This window comes from Salmo salar, chromosome 13 (assembly GCF_965601325.2).
Source record: "Salmo salar chromosome 13, fSalSal1, whole genome shotgun sequence".
NCBI classification, from domain to species: domain Eukaryota; kingdom Metazoa; phylum Chordata; class Actinopteri; order Salmoniformes; family Salmonidae; genus Salmo; species Salmo salar.
Genome location: NC_138303.1, coordinates 39,033,757 through 39,056,648, shown reverse-complemented (window position 1 = coordinate 39,056,648; position 22,892 = coordinate 39,033,757). Strand labels below are relative to the sequence as shown.

The 22,892-nt window shown below is 41.9% G+C and overlaps 1 protein-coding gene across 2 annotated transcripts; it reads right to left on the bottom strand.

Annotated features, from left to right (window-relative positions):
- Window positions 1–8,020: 8,020 nt before the first annotated feature.
- On the bottom strand, window positions 8,021–22,261 carry LOC106567166 (cysteine-serine-rich nuclear protein 2). 2 transcript variants are annotated; one of them, XM_014136156.3, is made up of 5 exons: window positions 21,543–22,261; window positions 19,528–19,700; window positions 17,571–17,833; window positions 17,097–17,393; window positions 8,021–11,716 (listed from the first exon to the last, which is right to left on the bottom strand). In XM_014136156.3, the coding sequence occupies exons 2-5, from the start codon at window positions 19,685–19,687 to the stop codon at window positions 10,739–10,741; spliced, it is 1,698 nt and encodes a 565-aa protein (XP_013991631.3). In that variant the 5' UTR covers window positions 19,688–19,700; window positions 21,543–22,261; the 3' UTR covers window positions 8,021–10,738. The 2 variants fall into 2 exon arrangements, with proteins under 2 accessions (XP_013991631.3, XP_082816190.1); XM_082960064.1 differs by lacking the exon at window positions 21,543–22,261 and adding an exon at window positions 18,875–18,981.
- Between the last annotated feature and the right edge of the window lie 631 nt (window positions 22,262–22,892).

The window sequence follows — 22,892 nt, the reverse complement described above, 5'->3', positions numbered from 1 at the left end:
AACAGCAGCTGTCATACAAATAGAATGATGTCCAACATTAACACACACACAGAGAAACATACAGCATGTTTTCTCTGAAGTGATTTGTTTTTTCAGCTGCTGTAGAAGGCAGTGGCGTACTGCAGTTTCACGGTCCAAGCAAAGCATTTTGAAAATTCCAAAAACAAATATTTTCACTTAGGAAATTCCCCTAAATGTACATTTTAAGCTCAAATAATGCAACAAAATCATATTATTTTTTACTATAAAAATTATGTTTTCCTGCTGGACAAGGATTGTCCCGACTTTGAAGAATCTCTGAACTAATTTCCTGCTATTCTACACATTTTGCCATGAGGCTGTGTCACGTCCTGACCATAGTAAGATGTTATTTTCTATGGTAGAGTAAGTCAGGGCGTGACAGGGGGTGTTTTGTGTTTTTCTATGTTTTCTATATCTATGTTTAGTTCTAGTTTTCTATTTCTATGTTTTTTTGGGGGGGTGATCTCCAATTAGAGGCAGCTGGTCCTCGTTGTCTCTAATTGGAGATCATACTTAAGTAGGGGTTTTTTCCACCTGTGTTTGTGGGTAGTTATTTTCAGTTTAGTTATCTGTTACCTGACAGAACTGTTGGCTGTTTGTTTGTTATTTTGTCTTTAGTATTCTGAGTTTAAAAAAAAAATCACTATGAGCACTCAACACGCTGCGCCTTGGTCCCCTCTCTACGACAGCCGTTACAGGCTGAGAGAAAATTGTGCCGTTTTAAAGCAAATTTCCTGTAATTCTAAACATTTCTTTCATGGTTTATGACGTCTTCATACACTATCTGGGGGGACCAACCTCCTGGGGGGCTCCAAACTCGTGAGCCCCCGCCTTCCCCAGTTGTTCTGGGTATGACTGGCAGATGAGTGAGTGTGATATGAAAACCAATTACTTTTAAAGTGACTAAAGACTCTTTATTCGCTAGGTTGTGGTTTACACACTAATCAGATTCTCCACGTCAGATATCGTCACCACATTTTCAGTACCACATTGCCTCATTGTCTTTCTTTCTTCGAGGCCTGTTGGGAGGCATCTGAGTCTGCTGCTGTCAACTGAACTACCAGTCTTAACTCAATGGTGGAGGGTCTGGATATTCTTCTATAACTCTCAGTTCCACCAGCATGTGAGAGAGGAGGGAAATAGCCATGGGCAACAATTTATGAATAGTACCATTTAAGAGAGATTGAGCTCAATGAAACCCTAATGATGGCATAGCACTGGCGTCACTCACAGAGGGAGCACATTCTTTCCAGACCCCGTAGCACAGTTTGCAGATTGGTGGAATGGAGCTGTGTGGTGTGGCACCCCTCCACTCAGTTCTCTCCAGCTCTCTGACCATTACAGTGCCTTCAGAAAGTATTCACACCCCTTGACTTTTTCCACATTTTGTTGTGTTACAGTCTGAATATAGAATGGATTAAATTGAGATGTTGTGTTACTGGCCTACGCACAATAACCCATAATATCAAAGTGGAATTATGTTTTTAGAAATGTTCGCAAATTAATTAAAAAATGTAAGCTAAAATATCCTGAGTCAATAAGTATTCAACCACTTTGTTATGGGAACCCTAAATAATTTCAGGAATAAAAATGTGACTTAAAAATGTGTGACTTGTGTGACTTATTATGTGACTTGTTAAACAAGTCACATAATAAGTTGCATGGACTCATTCGGTGTTTAAACATATTTTGGAATGACTACCTCATGTCTGTACCCCACACATAAAATTACACAGTGCATTTGGAAAGCGTTCAGATCCCTTGACTTTTTCCACATTTTGTTACGTTACAGCCTTATACTAAAATGGATTCAATATTATAATTTTTTTCTCAGCAATCTACACACAATACCCCATAACGATGAAGTGAAAACAGATTTTTTGCAATTTTTGCTAATTTATAAAAATTCAATAACAGAAATACCTTATTTACATAAGTACTCAGACCCTTTGCTATGAAACTCGAAATTAAGCTCAGCTGCATCCTGTTTTCATTGATCATCCTTGGAGATGTTTCTACAACTTGATTGGAGTCCACCTGTGATCAATTCAATTGATTGAACATGATTTGGAAACGTGCACACCTGCATATATCAAATCAAATCAAATTATATTTCTAACATGCTTACTTACACCAATGCCATGATTACTGTATATATGTGATAACCTTTGTATGCTTGCAATGCGCAATGATGGAAAAATACTGGGTAATGGGGATGTAATGCTTTAGTTCTCAGACTGAGAACTAAAGCACCTGCTGATAGTCACGCAGCCTCAAGGCCGAGATAGTAGATTGAGAAACCACAGTCTAGACATCTTTTTCTCATCTTAGATACTTTGTATCTAATCCAATGCAACAATGTTAAGGAATGATTGACGGTAGGTTGTCCACACCAACTAAGTATAAAGAGTGTTGTCTCCTGTTTCGCCACACAGATCTTTACTATGGACTACTGAGGTACTCTTTATGTGAATCTTTGTCTGCAATTTCATTTTATTACTAAAGAGTTTTATACCAAGGTTCCTGTGTCTGTGTCATCGATCTGGAAGACTAATTGTTGAAGGAAACTTACATCACCCCATGCAAAGGACCACCTAACAGGACCGCTGCCAAATCTTTTCAGTCTCCTGAGGGGGAATAGGCTTTGTCGTGCCCTCTTCACGACTGTCTTGGTGTGTTTGGACCATGATAGTTTGTTGGTGATGTGTACACCAAGGAACTTGAAGCTCTGAACCTGCTCCATTACAACCCTGTCGATGAAAATGGGGGCGTGCTCGGTCCTCCTTTTCCTGTAGTCCATAATCATCTCTTTTGTCTTGATCACGTTGAGGGAGAGGTTGTTGTCCTGGCACCACAGGACCAAGTCTCTGATCTCCTCCCTATAGGCTGTCTCAGCGTTGTCAGTGATCAGGCCTACAACTGTTGTGTCGTTGGCAAACTTAATGATGGTGTTGGAGTCGTGCCTGGCCATGCTTTCATGGGTGAACAGGGAGTACAGGAGGGGATTGAGCACGCACCCCTGTGGGGCCCCAGTGTTGAGGATCAGCGTGGCAGATGTGTTGTTACCTACCCTTACCACCTGGGGGCGGCCCATCAGGAAGTCCAGGATCCAGTTGCAGAGGGAGGTGTTTGTTCTTGGGTCCTTAGCTTAGTGATGAGCTTTGAGGGCACTATGGTGTTGAACACTGAGCTGTAGTCAACGAATAGCATTCTCACGTAGGTATTCCTTTTGTCCAGGTGGGAAAGTGCAGTGTGAAGTGCAATAGAGATTGCATCATCTGTGGATCTGTTGGGGCGGTATGCAAATTGGAGTGGGTCTAGGGTTTCTGGGATAATGGTGTTGATGTGAGCCATGACCAGCCTTTCAAAGCACTTCATGGCTACAGACATGAGTGCTACGGGTCGGTAGTAATTTAGGCAGGTTACCTTTGTATTCTTGGGCACAGGGACTATGGTGGTCTGCTTGAGACATGTTGGTATTACAGACTCGGACAGGGAGAGGTTGAACATGTCAGTGAAGACACTTGCCAGATGGTCAGCGCATCTGGCCCCGTGGCCTTGTGAATGTTGACTTGTTTAAAGGTCTTACTCATATCAGCTACGGAGAGCGTGATCACACAGTCTTCCGGAACAGATCTCATGTATGCTTCAGTGTTGCTTGCCTCGAAGCGAGTATAGAAGTAATTTAGCTCGTCTGGTAGGCTTGTGTCACTGGGCAGCTCGCAGCTGTGCTTCCCTTTGTAGTCTGTAATAGCTTGCACGCTGTGCCACATCTAACGAGCATTGGAGCTGGTGTAGTACGAGTCCCACTCCTTGAAAGTGACAGCTTTACCCTTTAGCTCAGTGCGGATGTTGCCTGTAATCTATGGTTTCTGGTTGGGGTATGTTCGTACGGTCACTGTGGGGACGACGTCATTGAAGCACTTATTGATGAAGCCAGTGACTGATGTGGTGTACTCCTCAATGCCGTTGGAAGAATCCCAGAACATATTCCAGTCTGTGCTAGCAAAACAGTCCTGTAGCTTTAGCATCTGTGTCATCTGACCACTTCTTTATTGACCGGTACTTCCTGCTGGTACTGGTACTTCCTGCTTTAGTTTTTCTTGTAAGCAGGAATCAGGAGGATATAACTATGGTCAGATTTGCCAAATGGAGGGCAAGGGAGAGCTTTGTATGCGTCTCTATGTAACCGATGTGAAATGGCTAGTTAGTTAGCGGTGGTGCGCGCTAATAGCATTTCAATCAGTGACGTCACTCGCTCTGAGACTTGAAGTAGGGTTTCCCCTTGCATTGCAAGGGCCGCGGCTTTTGTGGCGCGATGGGTAACGATACTTCGTGGGGTGTCAGTTGTTGATGTGTGCAAGGGTCCCTGGTTTGAGCCCGGGTTGGGGTGAAGAGAGGGACGGAACCTACACTGTTACATTGGTGCCGTGACCCGGATCATTGGTTGCTGCTGAAAAAGGAGGAGGTCAAAGGGGGGGTGAGTGTAACCGATGTGAAATGGCTAGTTAGTTAGCGGTGGTGCGCGCTAATAGCATTTCAATCAGTGACGTCACTCGCTCTGAGACTTGAAGTAGGGTTTCCCCTTGCGTTGCAAGGGCCGCGGCTTTTGTGGCGCGATGGGTAACGATGCTTCGTGGGGTGTCAGTTGTTGATGTGTGCAAGGGTCCCTGGTTCGAGCCCGGGTTGGGGCGAAGAGAGGGACGGAACCTACACTGTTACATCTATGTGTGGAGTAAAGGTGGTCTAGAGTTTTTTTTCCCTCTGGTTGCACATTTAACATGCTGGTAGAAATTAGGTAAAAGGGATATAAGTTTCCCTGCATTGGAGTCCCCGGTCACTAGGAGCACCGCCTCTGGATGAGCGTTTTCCTGTTTGCTTATGGCCTTATACAGCTCATTGAGTGCGGACTTAGTGCCAGGATCGTTTTTTGGTGGTAAATAGACAGCTACGAAAAATATATATGAAAGCTCTCTTGGTAAATAGTGTGGTCAACAGTTTATCATGAGATACTCTACCTCAGGCTAGCAAAACCTTGAGACTTCCTTAATATTAGATTTTGTGTACCAGCTGTTGTAAACAAATATACACAGACTGCTACCCCTTGTCTTACTGGAGGCAGCTGTTCTATCTTGCCGATGCAGCGTATAACCCGCCAGCTGTATTTTATCCATGTCGTCCTTCAGCCACGACTCGGTGAAACATTAGATATTACAGTTTTTAATGCCCTGTCGGTAGGATATTCATGATCGTAGCTCGTCTATTTTGTTATCCAATGATTGTACGTTGGCTAATAGGACTGATGGTAGAGTCAGATTACCCACTCGCCGTCGGATCCTTACTTACAATGCACCCCGACCTACGCCTCCGAAATCTCCGTCTCCTTCTCCTGCGAATGACGGTGATGTTGGCCTTGTCGGGTGCCTGAAGTAAATCCTCATCTGACTCGTTAAAGAAAAAATCTTTGTCCAGTACGAGGTGAGTAATCGCTGTCCTGATATCTAGAATCTCTTTTCGGTCATAAGAGATTGTGGCAGAAACATTATGTACAAAATAAGTTGTAAATAACTTATATTAATAATAATAATAAAAATATTGCAAAACATGCTTCCTGTTTGCAATAAAGCACTAAAGTACAATTGCAAAAAATGTGGCAAAGAAATGAACTTTATGTCCTGAATACAAAGCATTATGTTTGGGGTCAAATCCAACACAACACATCACTGAGTACCACTCTTCATATGGTAGTGGCTGCATCATGTTACGGCTACGATTGTCATTGGCAAGGACTAAGAATTTTTGGGGGATAAAAAGAAACAGAATAGAGCTAAGCACAGGCAAAATCCTAGAGGACAACCTGGTTCAGTCTGCTTTCAAACATGGCTGTTTAGCAATGATCAACAACCAACTTGACAGAGCTTGAAGAAATTTCTAAGTAGTCATGTGCAAATATTGTACAATCCAGGTGTGCGAAGTTCTCAGAAACGTACCTAGAAAGACTCTGCTGTAATCGCTGCCGAAGGGGATTCGAACAAGTATTGAATCAGGGATGTGAATACTGTACTTATGTAAATTAGTTATTTCTGTATTTAATTTTCAAGAATGTTTTCACTTTGTTATTATGGGGTATTGTGTGTAGATGGGTGAGATTTTGAATTCAGGCTGTAACTAAATGTGGAATAAGTCAAGGGGTATGAATACTTTCTGAAGGCACTGTACTTACAGTACACTGTAAAAAAAAGAAAGAAAGGCTGCCAGTAAGTTACTGTAAAAAAAAAGTACAGTATGTTACTGTAAATTCCAGAAAAACTTAGGTTTAACAGTGCATTACTGATTGTGATCAAACCTTCCTGACCACCTTCGAAGGTAGTCAGGCACACATTGTGTCTGGATATCAATCAATTGTAAACAGATCTGGATGGTGAAACCATTTAAATCAATATACCAGCCTCTAAAATCATTGACAAGTTGCACCATTGATTTATGGCATCAGTAATTGTCTTTAAAATAAATAAATATTATTTTAATTTGCATACAGAGAGGCGCCAGCTAATCTGGTCACAATACGTACACAGTGGATGGATAAGACATTTTAATACAGTGTGTAGACGCAACAAACATGATTGGATCACAAAACTCAAATGTTAGCGGATAGTGTAAACAAGGCTTCTGTGTGCATCCTGATACTGGACCTCATAGCAAGCTGAGAACGCCAATGTCTGTAATTTGCCTGCATTGGCAGCAAGCGTCAACTGACAGGAAGTCACTTCTACCCAGTGGCACTCATGGGAAATAGAAGAGAGACATTGTGTGACTTTTCCCAGCAAGTAGCTTCCTGCCATTGAAGCGAAAGGGGAAAATATGAGTTTCCCAAGCAAAAGCATTTAGCCTAAGCATTTAGCATTCCTGACGGGTAGAACTTCTGTTGCATTGTTCTTAGAAATGTGAAAAAGCAATTGTATTTCTTGTCCGGGGATAGAAATAAGAAGAGTTGAAGTTGACATAGTTAATTGCCATTTGAGTTTCTTAATGAATGGCTAGCAGCAGGAAAACATGACACAGAGGGGGTGGCCCTTCAGCCAGGGCTTTGGTCTGAAGGTAGCTGAGGGTTCTTCTCCCGGTGTGTGTCTGATGTGTAAGTAAACAATAGGGATCACTCTGAGGCCCGGCTGCAGTAGACTGTGTCAATATGCCTCGTCTTTTTGATCCTCCATCAAATTGCAATGGAGACCTTTGGAAGAGACATGGCTTCACAGCACATTCTTCTGATAAACAGAGAAATGTAGGGCTTTCTCAAATCTGCTGCCAGTGCAGATTTATCTCTGGGTCCAAAGGAAGATAAGGGTGAGAGGAGAGACTTGTAGAAACAAAAACATAAAATGTATACATGGTCAGTTCAAAACAAAAGGTTGTGTCCAACCCAAAATATACACAGCCTTTTGACATGGGCAGCAAGGGGTAGTCCACACTGCAGTGCAACACTTTAAAAATGAATCAATGCTGCACTCTAGTGGCCATATAATTTAACACGGTAACCCATGATTAGAGTTTTAGAAGTGGTAGAACTCTCTTCTCACATAGTGGTCAGTTTAGTGCTGAAATGGCAGAGTGAACCTACTCCTTTTTTGAAAGAATTGGTTGTACTTAACTTTATCCAAATTCAGCTGTGTCCCTTTGGCACTGGAGAGATGATCAAGAGATTAAACTCACTTTTTCCAAAAGTATCATCTACATTTCAGTTTATACGCGGCAGTGAATCTTAACTCTCCAATCTGGTGCTGGCCAGCCCCTGCAGAAAGTCTTCACCCTGGATCTTATCCAGGTAACAGATTGAAGCCTCTAGTGAATGTTCCGTACGAATGGCTTCTGAAGTTGTTGACGACATTCTGTCCTTTTTACAGCTCATGTATAGCACCTGGGAGAGACAAGGACTCAGTAATATAACACACAACAAATAGTCAAGGAAGAAAAGTAGGCCATCATACAATCCAAACCAGAGTTTGTGTTTTATTTTTTTAATGTATCTTTTCATTTACATTTTTTTTTGTATAAAACATTTTTGTCCACTTTAGGCAACAGTTAGCATAAGAGTAATTATCACAGCTTTGAGATGAAGTCCAACCAAACCTCAGTCCATATTTTCAGTCACACACACACACCTCTGCTCGTACACACAGACACAGACAAACATAATAATCATATAATCACATAGTGGGTTGGAGCTCATTTAGTGCAGTGGTCCCAAACCTAAATCTATTTCATAGGAAGCCAAAGACGAGGACTCAACAATAGGCAGCTTTTCAGTTTCACTCACCAATTACTTAGAAGCTGGAACTGTGTCAAGGTAAGCAATGGTGGGAAATACATCTATACGATTGAGAAGATCACCACGAGTCTTCAGAATGAATCAGAGCTGGAGACTTATTAACTCTTCTAGAAACGGGTGCATGATGACAGCAATGAATCAGGTTTGAAACCACTGCTTTGGTGCAACTCTTAAGCATTATCATATTGCTAATACAACAAATGAAGGCAAAAAGACATATCAGAAACCTCATGCACAGCATCTCATCCTGTGTTAGTTAGGCCCATAATACAGTACATGATACACTGGGCAAGATGGCAGCAAGCTTTAAAACAGATCAGTCAAGCGAGGATGAAGACTGTGCATAATGAGTCGGCACACTCACATACATAGGTCAGTACAAACAGGCACAGCACAAAAAATACATTTAAAAGACCAAAATATGTTATAGGATCGCATTTACATATACTGACAACCTATACAGTATGTCATTCAAAGCAATTATCATCATTTGCAGACAGTGTGCCACAGCCATTGCATCCCTGTGTCAGAGGGCTTAATGTAACGCTTCCCTCGCCACAGAAATGGTTGGTCACAATGCCATTTCTGATCAAACTTTCAATCAGAAACGTTCGTGATTCAATGTCCATCAAGATACATGTAGTCCTTGACATGATATATTTCTCGTAACTTCAGAAAAAGTTACACATGTTTTAACCTATCACAGCACCTTTTAGGAAATATGACTAATTGTATGCACGCCCCACCCCCCCAACAAACTCAAACACACACAAAGACAATCAAACAACGTGCACACACATCCATACACACTCAACAAAAACTAATGCAATTAAGGTTTTGTCATATCCTCTTTACATCATTTAGCAACATCACATCATTTTTCTGTATTTCTGTATTACTACTTCAAACAGCTTTAGGCTTTCAGTTTCTTTTAAGTCTTTAAATTATATTTTGAAAATGACGTCGTCATATGACTTAAAATAGCTGTGTTTCATAGAGAATCCCCTTATCGACTCATCATATGACGTGAAGACATGACGGACAAAGCAGGTCTATTTTGTCCCTTCAGCATTACATGGTCCACTTCACATGGACTCTGACCACCTGTACGATCATCTGACATGCTAACTAAAAAACAAAGACAGGTTTCTTTCATTCATTGATTAAACAGAGATCACAGAGACTTCTGTTGTTGCTCAATGTCAACAGCATCCCAATTTTACAAAGACACGTTGTTAAACGAAGTGTAATAACATCATAACATTGTAATGGTCACTATTATAGGGTAAACTTGTCTTTAATAAATAAACTGTGTTTGCATGAGAGGCCTAAGGTAGGTAGACCCGGAGAGACGCTATTTAGAAAGAGGAGCCGGTGCAAACCTTTTGATCTTTACAAATATTTTACCATTTTGCCCCAATGCAGCGAGGGGCACATACCACCCTGTGCCTAGACAGACCACGACATGAAGACCAAACAAGCAGCTCTTTCAGCTCTGCCTTTCCCATTTCAAACACTTATACAGTACACCAAAAACAAGTATTTCCAGGATTGTTTGTTAGGTCTGGAAGGGGGGGGGGGGGGGAGAGAGAGATAGGTAGATACTGCCAGTGGCCCTAATTTGGCTTCAAAGCTTACAGCTAAAAAGCTGGACAAAGTGTACCAGAACAGTGTGACATTTACAATGCTAGCCAATTAGTCAAACTTTTTCAACACAACTGGTGTTTATTAGAATCCAACAGAGCACATATTCTTCTTAACCTCACCTTCTTGTTTTAACCAAGCCACTGGAATCCAAAGAATGATTCTGAAATGCTCCCTTGACCAACATCTCCAAGAGCAAATGTTAACACTCACACCACCACATCGTCTCTTAGTGGTGCCGGGAACTAAAAACAACACTACTTAGTTCTCAGTTACTGAGTTACACCTCCCAGAGAAACATGCGTGCTTCTGGAGTCATTTCTTTCGTAAAGGCCAACCAGGCAGCGTCCCAAATGGCACCGTATTCCCTACACAGTGCACTACTTTTGACCAGAGCCCTATAGGCCCTGGACAAAAAAGTAGTGCACTATATAGGGATTAGCGTGCCATTTGGGACAGGTCCCATGATCTCCAGCCCCGTTAGAATGAGAGCATTTCATTGACTTCCAACTGAACTGACAGTACTACTGCGGGGGAAAGATCTGGGTGTGCTTTCAGGATGATTTTCCCTCCTTCACTTTATTTTAATGGACAAGCTCATTTCTTCCAAATAGATTTTTCTAGTAATGACGGTTACTAACATGAATTCTAACCTGTAACATCATAGTCATTGTCTATCCATGTAGTGTAGGCTTTATTCAGCTCAAAATGAAGGTATTGTGCAAAACATTGACAGAGGTGCTAGTACTAAACCTCAGGGGGCAGTGGTGGGTACAACTCTCCTTCTGTGGCCAGGCAGGCCTCCTCCTGACACTGCCCTTCTAAGGAGCTTTGCTGGGGACTGAATGGTAACTCTTTAGCCCCCACGCCATTCTCTGAGCACAGAGCCACCGTGGGCAAAAACTCGCCCTCATCCTGCCTGCAGGTATTACCTCCATGCTCATCCCTCCCTCGCTGCTCTCCTCCCCCTGGTTCTCGCTCTACACACGCCTCCTCCTGCCCAGGCAGAGACTTGTGAAACGTTTGGTTCTCCATGGGACCTATCTGATAGTAGAGCAGGGAGGAGGAGGCCGGGTCTTTGAGGCCACCACAGGGGTTGTCCCCCTCCCCATCTCCCTCCTGGTTCTCTGTGATGCAGAGCAGGGTAGCCCCAGTGGGGAACGGGCCCTGGAGGAGGGAGATAGGGACCCCCTCCACCCCAACCCCTGTGTCCCCAGGCATCTCCCCCTGCAGGGCCCCAGGCAGAAGGCACAAAGCCTGCTCCCCCAGGCCCCCTGCTCCCCCCCTGCCCCGCTGCGCCTCCTCCTCCTCCTCTTCCTCCCTCATCCTCTCCTGCTCCTCTGCACTTTGCAGGTGGAGCACAGCGGTCTCGTTCTCCCGCTCGAGGCAGGCCTGGTCAGTCAGGAGGTCCTGAGCCTCTAGGACCATCTGGACCTCTCTCTCCTCTGTCTCTAACTCAGAGTCCAGGCCATGGGCCCCTGTGGACAGGTCAAGGTCTGGGGAGGGAGGCCTGGTGGAGGAGGGGGAGGACAGCAGGTCAGACTCTGCATACTGTTCCCCCCCGACCCCGGCCTTCTGCCCCAGCAGCCTCCTCTTCTCCAGGTCCAGCTTCATGATGGTGTGCATGTAGTGTGTTCGCACGCGGAGAGGGTTGAACTCGATGCGGCCTGCCGAGTTCCCACAGCCATCACGAGAGCAGCCACAGGGAAAAGACATCCTGTCCACCTGGAAAGAGAACAACATTTGAGAGAACATATACAGTCATAAAATACTCAGCAAAGACAGTTTGTCTGTAAGACATTGATTTGCTGTTTATCTTTAGACAAATTCTGACAAATGTACTAGGGCCGGGACGATACCAGTATCGCAATACTCATTAGTATCGTGGCAAGGAAACAAAACACGAAGCGGATGTAACCTCTTTAGGAAAACAGCACTAATGTTGGAAACATCCAGTGTTTTCCAAGCTATAGCACACAATATTTTACATACAGCAGGTTTTTAAAGGGCCAAAGACTTTGGTCTTCTTCGTGCTTTCATTTTTGCATTGGTAAAAATATTGTGATACTGGTATCATCACAGCTCTAATATGTACTGAGTGCTGAACAGATACAGTACCTCTCAACTCCATAGCCTTCTGTTATAAACTCCTTATCACGCACAAACGCACAAACACACACAAATGGACAATGACTCCCACACAAAACCCACACACATTCACACACACACACGCATACTGACACAACACACACACACATACATATTACACACACATACATTTTTATACTCATCATTTGCTGCTGCTACTCTGTTCTTTATTTTACTTTTATTATTATCTATCCTGATACCTAGTCACTTTACCCTGCCTTCATGTACATATCTACCTCAAATACCTTATTATTATCTATCCTGATGCCTAGTCACTTTACCCTGCCTTCATGTACATATCTACCTCATACCTTATTATTATCTATCCTGATACCTAGTCACTTTACCCTGCCTTCATGTACATATCTACCTCATACCTTATTATTATCTATCCTGATGCCTAGTCACTTTACCCTGCCTTCATGTACATATCTACCTCATACCTTATTATTATCTATCCTGATACCTAGTCACTTTACCCTGCCTTCATGTACATATCTACCTCAAATACCTTATTATTATCCATCCTGATGTCTAGTCACTTTACCCTGCCTTCATGTACATATCTATATCAAATACCTTATTATTATCTATCCTGATGTCTAGTCACTTTACCCTGCCTTCATGTACATATCTACCTCATACCTTATTATTATCTATCCTGATGCCTAGTCACTTTACCCTGCCTTCATGTACATATCTACATCAAATACCTTATTATTATCTATCCTGATGTCTAGTCACTTTACCCTGCCTTCATGTACACATCTACCTCAAATACCTTATTATTATCTATCCTGATGTCTAGTCACTTTACCCTGCCTTCATGTTCATATCTACCTCAAATACCTTATTATTATCTATCCTGATACCTAGTCACTTTACCCTGCCTTCATGTACATATCTACCTCAAATACCTTATTATTATCTATCCTGATGTCTAGTCACTTTACCCTGCCTTCATGTACACATCTACCTCAAATACCTTATTATTATCTATCCTGATGTCTAGTCACTTTACCCTGCCTTCATGTACATATCTACCTCATACCTTATTATTATCTATCCTGATACCTAGTCACTTTACCCTGCCTTCATGTACACATCTACCTCATACCTTATTATTATCTATCCTGATGCCTAGTCACTTTACCCTGCCTTCATGTACATATCTACCTCATACCTTATTATTATCTATCCTGATACCTAGTCACTTTACCCTGCCTTCATGTACATATCTACCTCAAATACCTTATTATTATCCATCCTGATGTCTAGTCACTTTACCCTGCCTTCATGTACATATCTATATCAAATACCTTATTATTATCTATCCTGATGCCTAGTCACTTTACCCTGCCTTCATGTACATATCTACATCAAATACCTTATTATTATCTATCCTGATGTCTAGTCACTTTACCCTGCCTTCATGTACACATCTACCTCAAATACCTTATTATTATCTATCCTGATGTCTAGTCACTTTACCCTGCCTTCATGTTCATATCTACCTCAAATACCTTATTATTATCTATCCTGATACCTAGTCACTTTACCCTGTCTTCATGTACATATCTACCTCATACCTTATTATTATCTATCCTGATACCTAGTCACTTTACCCTGCCTTCATGTACATATCTACCTCATACCTTATTATCTATCCTGATGTCTAGTCACTTTACCCTGCCTTCATGTACACATCTACCTCATACCTTATTATTATCTATCCTGATGCCTAGTCACTTTACCCTGCCTTCATGTACACATCTACCTCATACCTTAATATTATCTATCCTGATGTCTAGTCACTTTACCCTGCCTTCATGTACATATCTACCTCAAATACCTTATTATTATCTATCCTGATACCTAGTCACTTTACCCTGCCTTCATGTACATATCTACCTCATACCTTAATATTATCTATCCTGATACCTAGTCACTTTACCCTGCCTTCATGTACATATCTACCTCATACCTTATTATCTATCCTGATGTCTAGTCACTTTACCCTGCCTTCATGTACATATCTACCTCAAATACCTTATTATTATCTATCCTGATACCTAGTCACTTTACCCTGCCTTCATGTACATATCTACCTCATACCTTATTATTATCTATCCTGATGCCTAGTCACTTTACCCTGCCTTCATGTACATATCTACCTCATACCTTATTATTATCTATCCTGATACCTAGTCACTTTACCCTGCCTTCATGTACATATCTACCTCAAATACCTTATTATTATCTATCCTGATGCCTAGTCACTTTACCCTGCCTTCATGTACATATCTACCTCATACCTTATTATTATCTATCCTGATGTCTAGTCACTTTACCCTGCCTTCATGTTCATATCTACCTCAAATACCTTATTATTATCTATCCTGATACCTAGTCACTTTACCCTGCCTTCATGTACACATCTACCTCATACCTTATTATTATCTATCCTGATGCCTAGTCACTTTACCCTGCCTTCATGTACATATCTACCTCATACCTTATTATTATCTATCCTGATGTCTAGTCACTTTACCCTGCTTTCATGTACATATCTACCTCATACCTTATTATTATCTATCCTGATGTCTAGTCACTTCACCCTGCCTTAATGTACATATCTACCTCATATTTTATTATTATCTATCCTGATACCTAGTCACTTTACCCTGCCTTCATGTACATATCTACCTCATACCTTATTATTATCTATCCTGATGTCTAGTCACTTTACCCTGCCTTCATGTACATATCTACCTCAAATACCTTATTATTATCTATCCTGATACCTAGTCACTTTACCCTGCCTTCATGTACATATCCACCTCATACCTTATTATTATCTATCCTGATGTCTAGTCACTTTACCCTGCCTTCATGTACATATCTACCTCATACCTTATTATTATCTATCCTGATACCTAGTCACTTTACCCTGCCTTCATGTACATATCTACCTCATACCTTATTATTATCTATCCTGATGTCTAGTCACTTTACCCTGCCTTCATGTACATATCTACCTCATACCTTATTATTATCTACCCTGATGCCTAGTCACTTTACCCTGCCTTCATGTACATATCTACCTCATACCTTATTATTATCTATCCTGATGCCAAGTCACTTTACCCTGCCTTCATGTACATATCTACCTCAAATACCTTATTATTATCTATCCTGATGCCTAGACACTTCATGTACAGTTGAAGTCAGAAGTTTACATACACTTAGGTTGGAGTCATTAAAACTCGTTTTTCAACCACTCCACCAATTTATTGTTAACAAACTAGAGTTTTGGCAACTCAGTTAGGACATCTACTTTGTGCATGACACAAGTAATTTTTCCAACAATTGTTTACAGAAAGATTATTTCACATATAATTCACTGTATCACAATTCCAGTGGGTCAGAAGTTTACATGCACTAAGTTGACTGTGCCTTTAAACAGCTTGGAAAATTCCAGAAAATGATGTCATGGCTTTAGAAGCTTCTGATAGGGTAATTGACATAAACTGAGTCAATTGGAGGTGTACCTGTGGATGTATTTCAAGGTCTACTTTCAAACTCATTGCCTCTTTGCTTGACATCATGGGAAAATCAAAAGAAATCAGCCAAGACCTCATGAATAAAATTGTAGACCTCCACAAGTCTGGTTCATCCTTGGGAGCAATTTCCAAACGCCTGAAGGTACCACGTTCATCTGTACAAACAATAGTATGCAAGTATAAACACCATGGGACCACGTAGCCGTCATCCCCCGCTCAGGAAGGAGACGCGTTCTGCAAATCAATCCCAGAACAACAGCAAAGGACCCTGTGAAGATGCTGGAGGAAACAGGTACAAAAGTATCTATGTCCACAGTAAAACGAGTCCTATATCGACATAACCTGAAAGGCTGCTCAGCAAGGAAGAAGCCACTGCTCCAAAACCGCCATAACAAAAGCCAGACTACGGTTTGCAACTGTACATGGGGACAAAGATCGTACTTTTTGGAGAAATGTCTGATCTGATGATCATCTGGTCTGATGAAACAAAAATAGAACTGTTTGGCCATAATGACCATCGTTATGTTTGGAGGAAAAAGGGGGAGGCTTGCAAGCAGAAGAACACCATCCCAACCGTGAAACACGGGGGTGGCAGCATCATGTTGTGGGGGTGCTTTGCTGCAGGAGGGACTGGTGCACTTCACAAAATAGTTGGCATCACAAGGAAGGAAAATTATTTGGATATATTGAAGCAACATCTCAAGACATCAGTCAGGAAGTTAAAGCTTGGTCGTAAATGGGTCTTCCAAATGGACAATGACCCCAAGCACACTTCCAAAGTTGTGGCAAAATGGCTTAAGGACAACAAAGTCAAGGTATTGGAGTGGCCATCACAAAGCCCTGACCTCAATCCCATAGAAGATTTGTGGGCAGAACTGAAAAAGCGTGTGCGAGCAAAGAGGCCTACAAACCTGACCAGTTACACCAGCTCTGTCAGGAGGAATGGGCCAAAATTCACCCAACTTATTGTGGGAAGCTTGTGGAAGGCTACCCGAAACGTTTGACTCAAGTTAAACAATTTAAAGGCAATGCTACCAAATACTAATTGAGTGTATGTAAACTTCTGACCCATTGGGAATGTGATGAAAGAAATAAAAGCTGAAATAAATCAATAATTCGCTCTACTATTATTCTGACATTTCACATTCTTAAAATAAAGTGGTGATCCTAACTGACATAAGACAGGGAATTTTTACTAGGATTAAATGTCAGGAATTGTGAAAAACTGAGTTTCAATGTATTTGGCGAAGGTGTATGTAAACTTCCGACTTCAATTGTATATAGTTCCATTCTTGTGTATTTTATTTTATTCTTCATGTGTTACTGTTTTATTTATTAAACTCTGCATCGTCGGGAAGGGCTCGTAAGCAAGCATTTCATTTGATTTAACACACCTGGCACTTGATGCCAGCCTGGCTGCAGCCACAGTGACGGGGGTCACAGTAGAAACGGCAGTCACAGCCACACTCCTCCCTGGAAAGCCTGATGGTCCGTAGCTCAGCCTTCTCCCGGGCATCTATACGGGCGATACCAGAGGCCCTGAGCAGTGCCCGACGCCGCTTTGTGGGAAGCGGCTGCAGGAAGAAGCAGTCGTCCACCTCCACACCCTCCACATCCAAGTCGTCGTCTGACACGTCCTCCAGGGTCAGCAGGTCAGCCTGGGCACACTCCACCGTACCGTTACGCGTCAGCTAGAGAGGGGGTGGAAGTTATACATACACGTTCCTCACTAAAACCTGATTGTTAACTTAAGATATGCTTGTGTAACTAGTGCTGAACAGGGATTCCCCGATTGAAACCTCAGGAGGTCCTGAAATTAAAAACATAACACTTTCAGGTCTCTCGGAACGACCAATGCTTGACCTCACCTTTATCTTGCGAGCGTTGAGCTTCTCCTGGCGGAGGTGTTGGCGCAGGGCGTGTCGGTGACTGGTCTCCTGCTCGCGGACGAACTCTCCCAGTGTGTATCGACGGATGGAGCAGTGGTGGCGTGCCATGCCTAGGGAGCTGCCCCCCTGGCTGGGCACACTGGTAAAGCCCTGCCGCCTGGGGAAGTAGTACACCGTCACCACATCGAACCGCACCCGCTTCCGGCCTGGAGAGGGCTTGTGCCGTCTTAGGATGGAGGTTGCTGGAGAGGGCGGAGGGAGGTGGAGAAAAGAGCAGGGAGGAGAAAGAGGTAAGAATGGGTGAACAGTTTCCATAGAGTGGTTATTACCACAGATAGTATAAGGGTTATTACAGAGTAACAACCCTTTCATACACTTTAATGCCAAGCCTATTTTTAGACAGACTTGAAATGATCCTTTTACTTCACGAACGATCTGCCTAGAGTAGTCATGCATCAGTGTAATTGGTAAGAACCTTAGCCGACAAGTAATGCTGGTTGTACCGTACACACTTAAAAATAAAGCTGCAAGTTGGAACCAAATAAGGTTCTTGAGAGTGATCTGAAGAACAAAAATGCTACGGTTCTTTGAAGAACCATACAAAAACCCCAAACCAGAAATGTTTCGGCCCTTCCAGCACAGGAATTGAAAAGCCCTGCCGTGAGGTTTTAAGCCTTATTTGCATATTTCCCAGGGTTCCTTTCGAGAGAATTTTAGAGTTACCAGTACCACCCATGACCATGTTTGCTAGTGACAGACATGATTATGGCATTCATTCATTTTCAGTTGTGTGGCCTTCACCAGTTGAGATCCCATGGGATCCTAAATATGTTGTCATCATTTTTTTAAGACAATACAATAAATATTTCATAAGGCCTTCTTTTGAGGGCCTACTTTTAAGCTAATATAGTGTCCTGAAACTTGTAGTTTACAGGCCACATCAGGCCTGCATGTCACATTATGCTGGCTTGCAAAGTGATGTGTAATTCCTATTGGAATTCAGCCAGAGTGGGGATATCCAACATTTGGAATTTTAATTCATCCGCAACCTGCATTCAGAACCACTGCCACGGTTGGGAAGACTAATGCTGCATTTAGACGAGGGATGCAAAAACTGTCAAACAAGTCAGCATAGCAGGACAAGAAATACTGTTACGGCAAAAGCAAGCCAGCACGACTGTATGTGTTGCTATGGTGATTTCAGTAAACAAACAGTGCAAATCAACATTCCGTAGGAGGCAAAGGTGAAATAGTTTTTAACTCTGGCGGAAAGTCCCGTCTACCTTGGCAGCTGACGTCATTCACCGCCAGCCTCAACAGCATTTTACCGTTGTGCTCTCATTGAAAACAATGACATCTGGTTTGCCGTCTAGCGTCTATCTCGTACCATCTAAACACAGCATAAGATACAATATGAGACTACCTTAAACATCTAAAATGGAACAACCATTTCAGGAACGGTAGCAATAAGTCCAAGTAACAGATTGGAATAGTTTACAAAATGTATGTTATTTATATTTGAGTAGCATAAGCTTAATTAATCAATTAAACATAAAAATATTGAAACAAACAATTCTAAAAAACAACTTGCATTAGAGCATGCTGAGAAATATGATACTGAAGGGCGTGGTGTTTGGTTCAGCTCTGGTTACTAACACCAACACTGGAGTTATTTTACACCAAGTGTTAATTTAACTCTTGAATCAACACTAGAAATGTTACAATGAAATATCAACACTAGTTAACACTGGACAATTTGCTGTGTGCTATGAAAGGGACACATCTGCAGGCTTCCAAACATTTCAAAAACCTTTTAGAGTTCTGAAGGTTCTTCAATAACTCAAAGGTTCTTTATCGGGCAAGAGTTCTCCAAGGAACCTGAAGAGCTGAGGAAGAACCATTTGAGAACCATTTTTCAGTGTAGCATAGCCCTTACGTGTGAGTGCAGGGCTGGAGGGGGGGTTGAGGCTGTCACAGCTGTCAGCACTGTCACTGCTGGAGATTTCATCGTCAGAGTCCTTTGGTGTAGAGTAGGGAGAACCACTGTCCACCTCCTCAAATCTTCGCTTGAGGCTGAGAGACGAAACTGCCTCCATGGAAACTTGATGTCTGAAGGTGGAGAAAGAGACAAATTATGTTCAGAGACAGACAGAAGGTAGGCAGCCGTCACAGACAGGGATAGAGTAACAGCCTGGCACATATGCGTAGGTACACAATTGGAATGAATGAATGAATGAATACAATAGTGAAGGCCATGGAGGCCTATCTAGACATTTTACACCAAAATGAACTTTCATCAAGCCAAGGCATGAGAATAAGACACAGCAGACGTAGTAATAATACATATATCCTATGGGCCCATCTGAATAACAAAATACTATATTATTCCACTGTAACTGTTTAGAAACATCTATTAATTAAATCAAATCTGGATCAATTCCTGATACCACACCGAGGTGACATCAGCTTTTTTCTATAGCCTCACTCTCCTTTCATCTGTATTCCTAACCCATCACTCCCTCTCTTTCTGTCTCGCATGAAAATCCTGCTCCAAAATCATTGAGTCTGGGAAACGTCACCATGGCAACTAGGAAAGCAGCCAGGGGTTTATATGAATGGCTTAGAAAAAAACGAACTGTTCTGTAGATAGATAGCCTTATGTCCCTTTAGCTTTTCCTTTAAAAACAAAGCGCAGGACCCTTCAATAGCACGGGATTTGGATGCCAGAGACAGGTCACTCCGGCAACACCAGAGGGTCAAATAAGGGCCATGCTGAGACTTTTGAATAGACTCTCTCTCTATACCCCTGTGTAGGCCTACTGTAAGCCATATGTGTGCCCCTTCATGGTTTCAATGATCTTTACATCCACATAAATAGCATCCCCAGCCCTCCGCACCTCTCTGATTCAGAGGGGTTGGGTTAAATGCAGAAGACACATTTCAGTTGAAAGCACTCAGTCGAACAATTGACTAGGTATCTCCCTTTCCCTTTCCATCCCATGAGGTGAAACCAACCCTCAGAATTCAAATGTGATCATATAGCCCTATGGAAAATGAGGGACTGCAACTTATTGCTTCTCTGTTGAAGTTTCAGTAGAATATAGCCTATTGATTATTACTATAGAGTTTGCATTGCAAGTAAATGTGTCTCCATAGTTTTTTTACAGGGGAAAAGTATAATGCACGTTATGTATGATCCTTATTACAGAAGGACCTTTCAGGAGGTAGCAACAATCTCCTACACAAAACATGGTGGAGTTATTGCAGAAAGTTCCTAAATGTCACTAAAAGATTTGACTGATATGATTACAAGCATGCAGGTTCATCATGTGATACTGTCCACAACCAAGAGGCCCAGACAGCCAAAATCAGTTAATGACTAGACTATTACATACAAAGGACAATGTATCAGGCCTTGGTTCTCATACTGTGAGCTGGTAGGCTTTGTAGAATTCAAAATCTGTTACATTTCTATATTCTTCAGCAAAGCATTAGACATTACAAATGGCTATCAGAAGAACTCAATGAAACACATTCCATAACGATGACCTAATTTAGTTGAAACAAATTAGAGTAGCCAGTGTCCTATACTATGTTATTAGAATTGCAATACTTTACATAGGCTAGACTCAATAGTATGCATGTACAATAAAGGAGGACAATACTGTATGACAATCAGAGGAGCTCCGACAGTCCTAAAACTACGCACAGTGTAGGTTACTTGCTGATAATAAACCTTTCAACGACCGAGTGACTCAAACGGCCGCAAACGACAACAAACTAGATTTCGTGAAAGGACGATCGAATGACTGGGTGCAGTAGGAAATCATGTAAATCTAACTGCCAGACACAGGAGCCTCGACCGGTCCCGTCTCTCCAGCATACCATGTCACCTCTTGGCAAAGACAAACTACCATGTAAAACGTTAATAAACCCCCAAATGCCCCTTACCTTCGGCAGAAAAGGACCCTCTTCTCCCGATCAAAACGCGGAACGTTCCTTTTATTCACCGAGGATTGTTCTTGGATCTTGTAACGCCCTATTTAGATTTTTTTCCCCGACAGTTTTAGCTTCTCTCTAGTTGTAAGCTAAAGCTTTTTACAGTAAAACGAATTGTTCATTTGTTCAGTATGAATACTTATTTATGTGATAGTCAGCCTACTAATGCAGAAATAGTGTAACGAACTAACTGACTACATAAAGGACATTTGTTTTATGGTCGCTTCCAGGAGTGCATGTTCCATTTAACTTTGACGTAGCGATCCTAAAGCCGGGGCAGGCGGTGGGAAAGAAGGACGTCAAACACTTTAGTTGAAATTTATTAGGCTACTGACATTATCCGTTTCGTTTAAGACGTTACAATTTGAGATAACTGCTGGATGACTTATCTTCCTGGTTTGAGCCTTTAAATGCTTGCATTGGAAGAGCAATCCGCTGACATCTGTTTCGTTTATCCTTTCTTTGCAATGGTGGTTTCAATCGGATCGATGTAGTTTTTCTTCAAGTATAATGACCGTTACGTTCTTCGCCTTGTTTGGTACAGTAATGTCAAAATGTTACGGAATTTCTGCCAGATTGACGTCCTCCTTTTCCTCGCCTCTGCCCCGGTTTGTTACAAAGTAACAATAGAGTAAGGAATGCTACAGTGTAACCGTATACTCATTGTGACATCACAAATTTACTATGCGCCACGCATGCTGGGAAGTGTAGTCATAATGAGCTCTTTGTCCATTCTCTGCGATCGTGCATTCCATAATTCCAATTTTGTAATAAGCAATACGATGGACAACACGAATGACTTGATTTTTAAATCATAGTTTGAAATATATGCCTTATATTTCACACCTTCCTCTCAAGGTGTTCCTTCATATCAAAAAGGCAAAATTGCCATAGCAAACAATTTTATCAAATGTAGAAAATACAATGAATACTAGTATTTCTGACATGGGGTTATCCTTAACCAGCTATTGTGTCCAACAAGGAGTCCAAACTCATTTAGTGTATATATATGGCCAATATGAATCTGCCTTTGAATCTTGCCATCCATTTTTAGACTTTATTTAATATTTATCCATTGTTTATTGAAGAATATAGGCTACTGGTAACTTCTAGATGCCTCATGAGCATAGTTTAACTGTCTTACTCCAGAACCAAAAATAAGCTGTTTAACACATTTGTAAATAAAGTGAATGTTAAACACTGTAGATCATTATATCATGGATGGTCAGTCCCTGTATGCAAAGCTCTGTCCATGAGCTTGAGAGTGGTTACATTTCTCCAGCCCCATCCCTCAGCTGTTTA

Excerpts from the sequence above, each read along its gene's own strand:
- LOC106567166 (XM_014136156.3), bottom strand. The coding sequence starts at position 19,687 with ATGGAGGCAGTTTCGTCTCTCAGCCTCAAGCGAAGATTTGAGGAGGTG. Across the intron at positions 17,834-19,527 it reads CTCCAGCCCTGCACTCACAC|CAACCTCCATCCTAAGACGG; the intron begins GTAAGGGCTATG and ends CGCCCTCTCCAG. Across the intron at positions 11,717-17,096 it reads AGGCTGGCATCAAGTGCCAG|GTGGACAGGATGTCTTTTCC; the intron begins GTGTGTTAAATC and ends TTCTCTTTCCAG.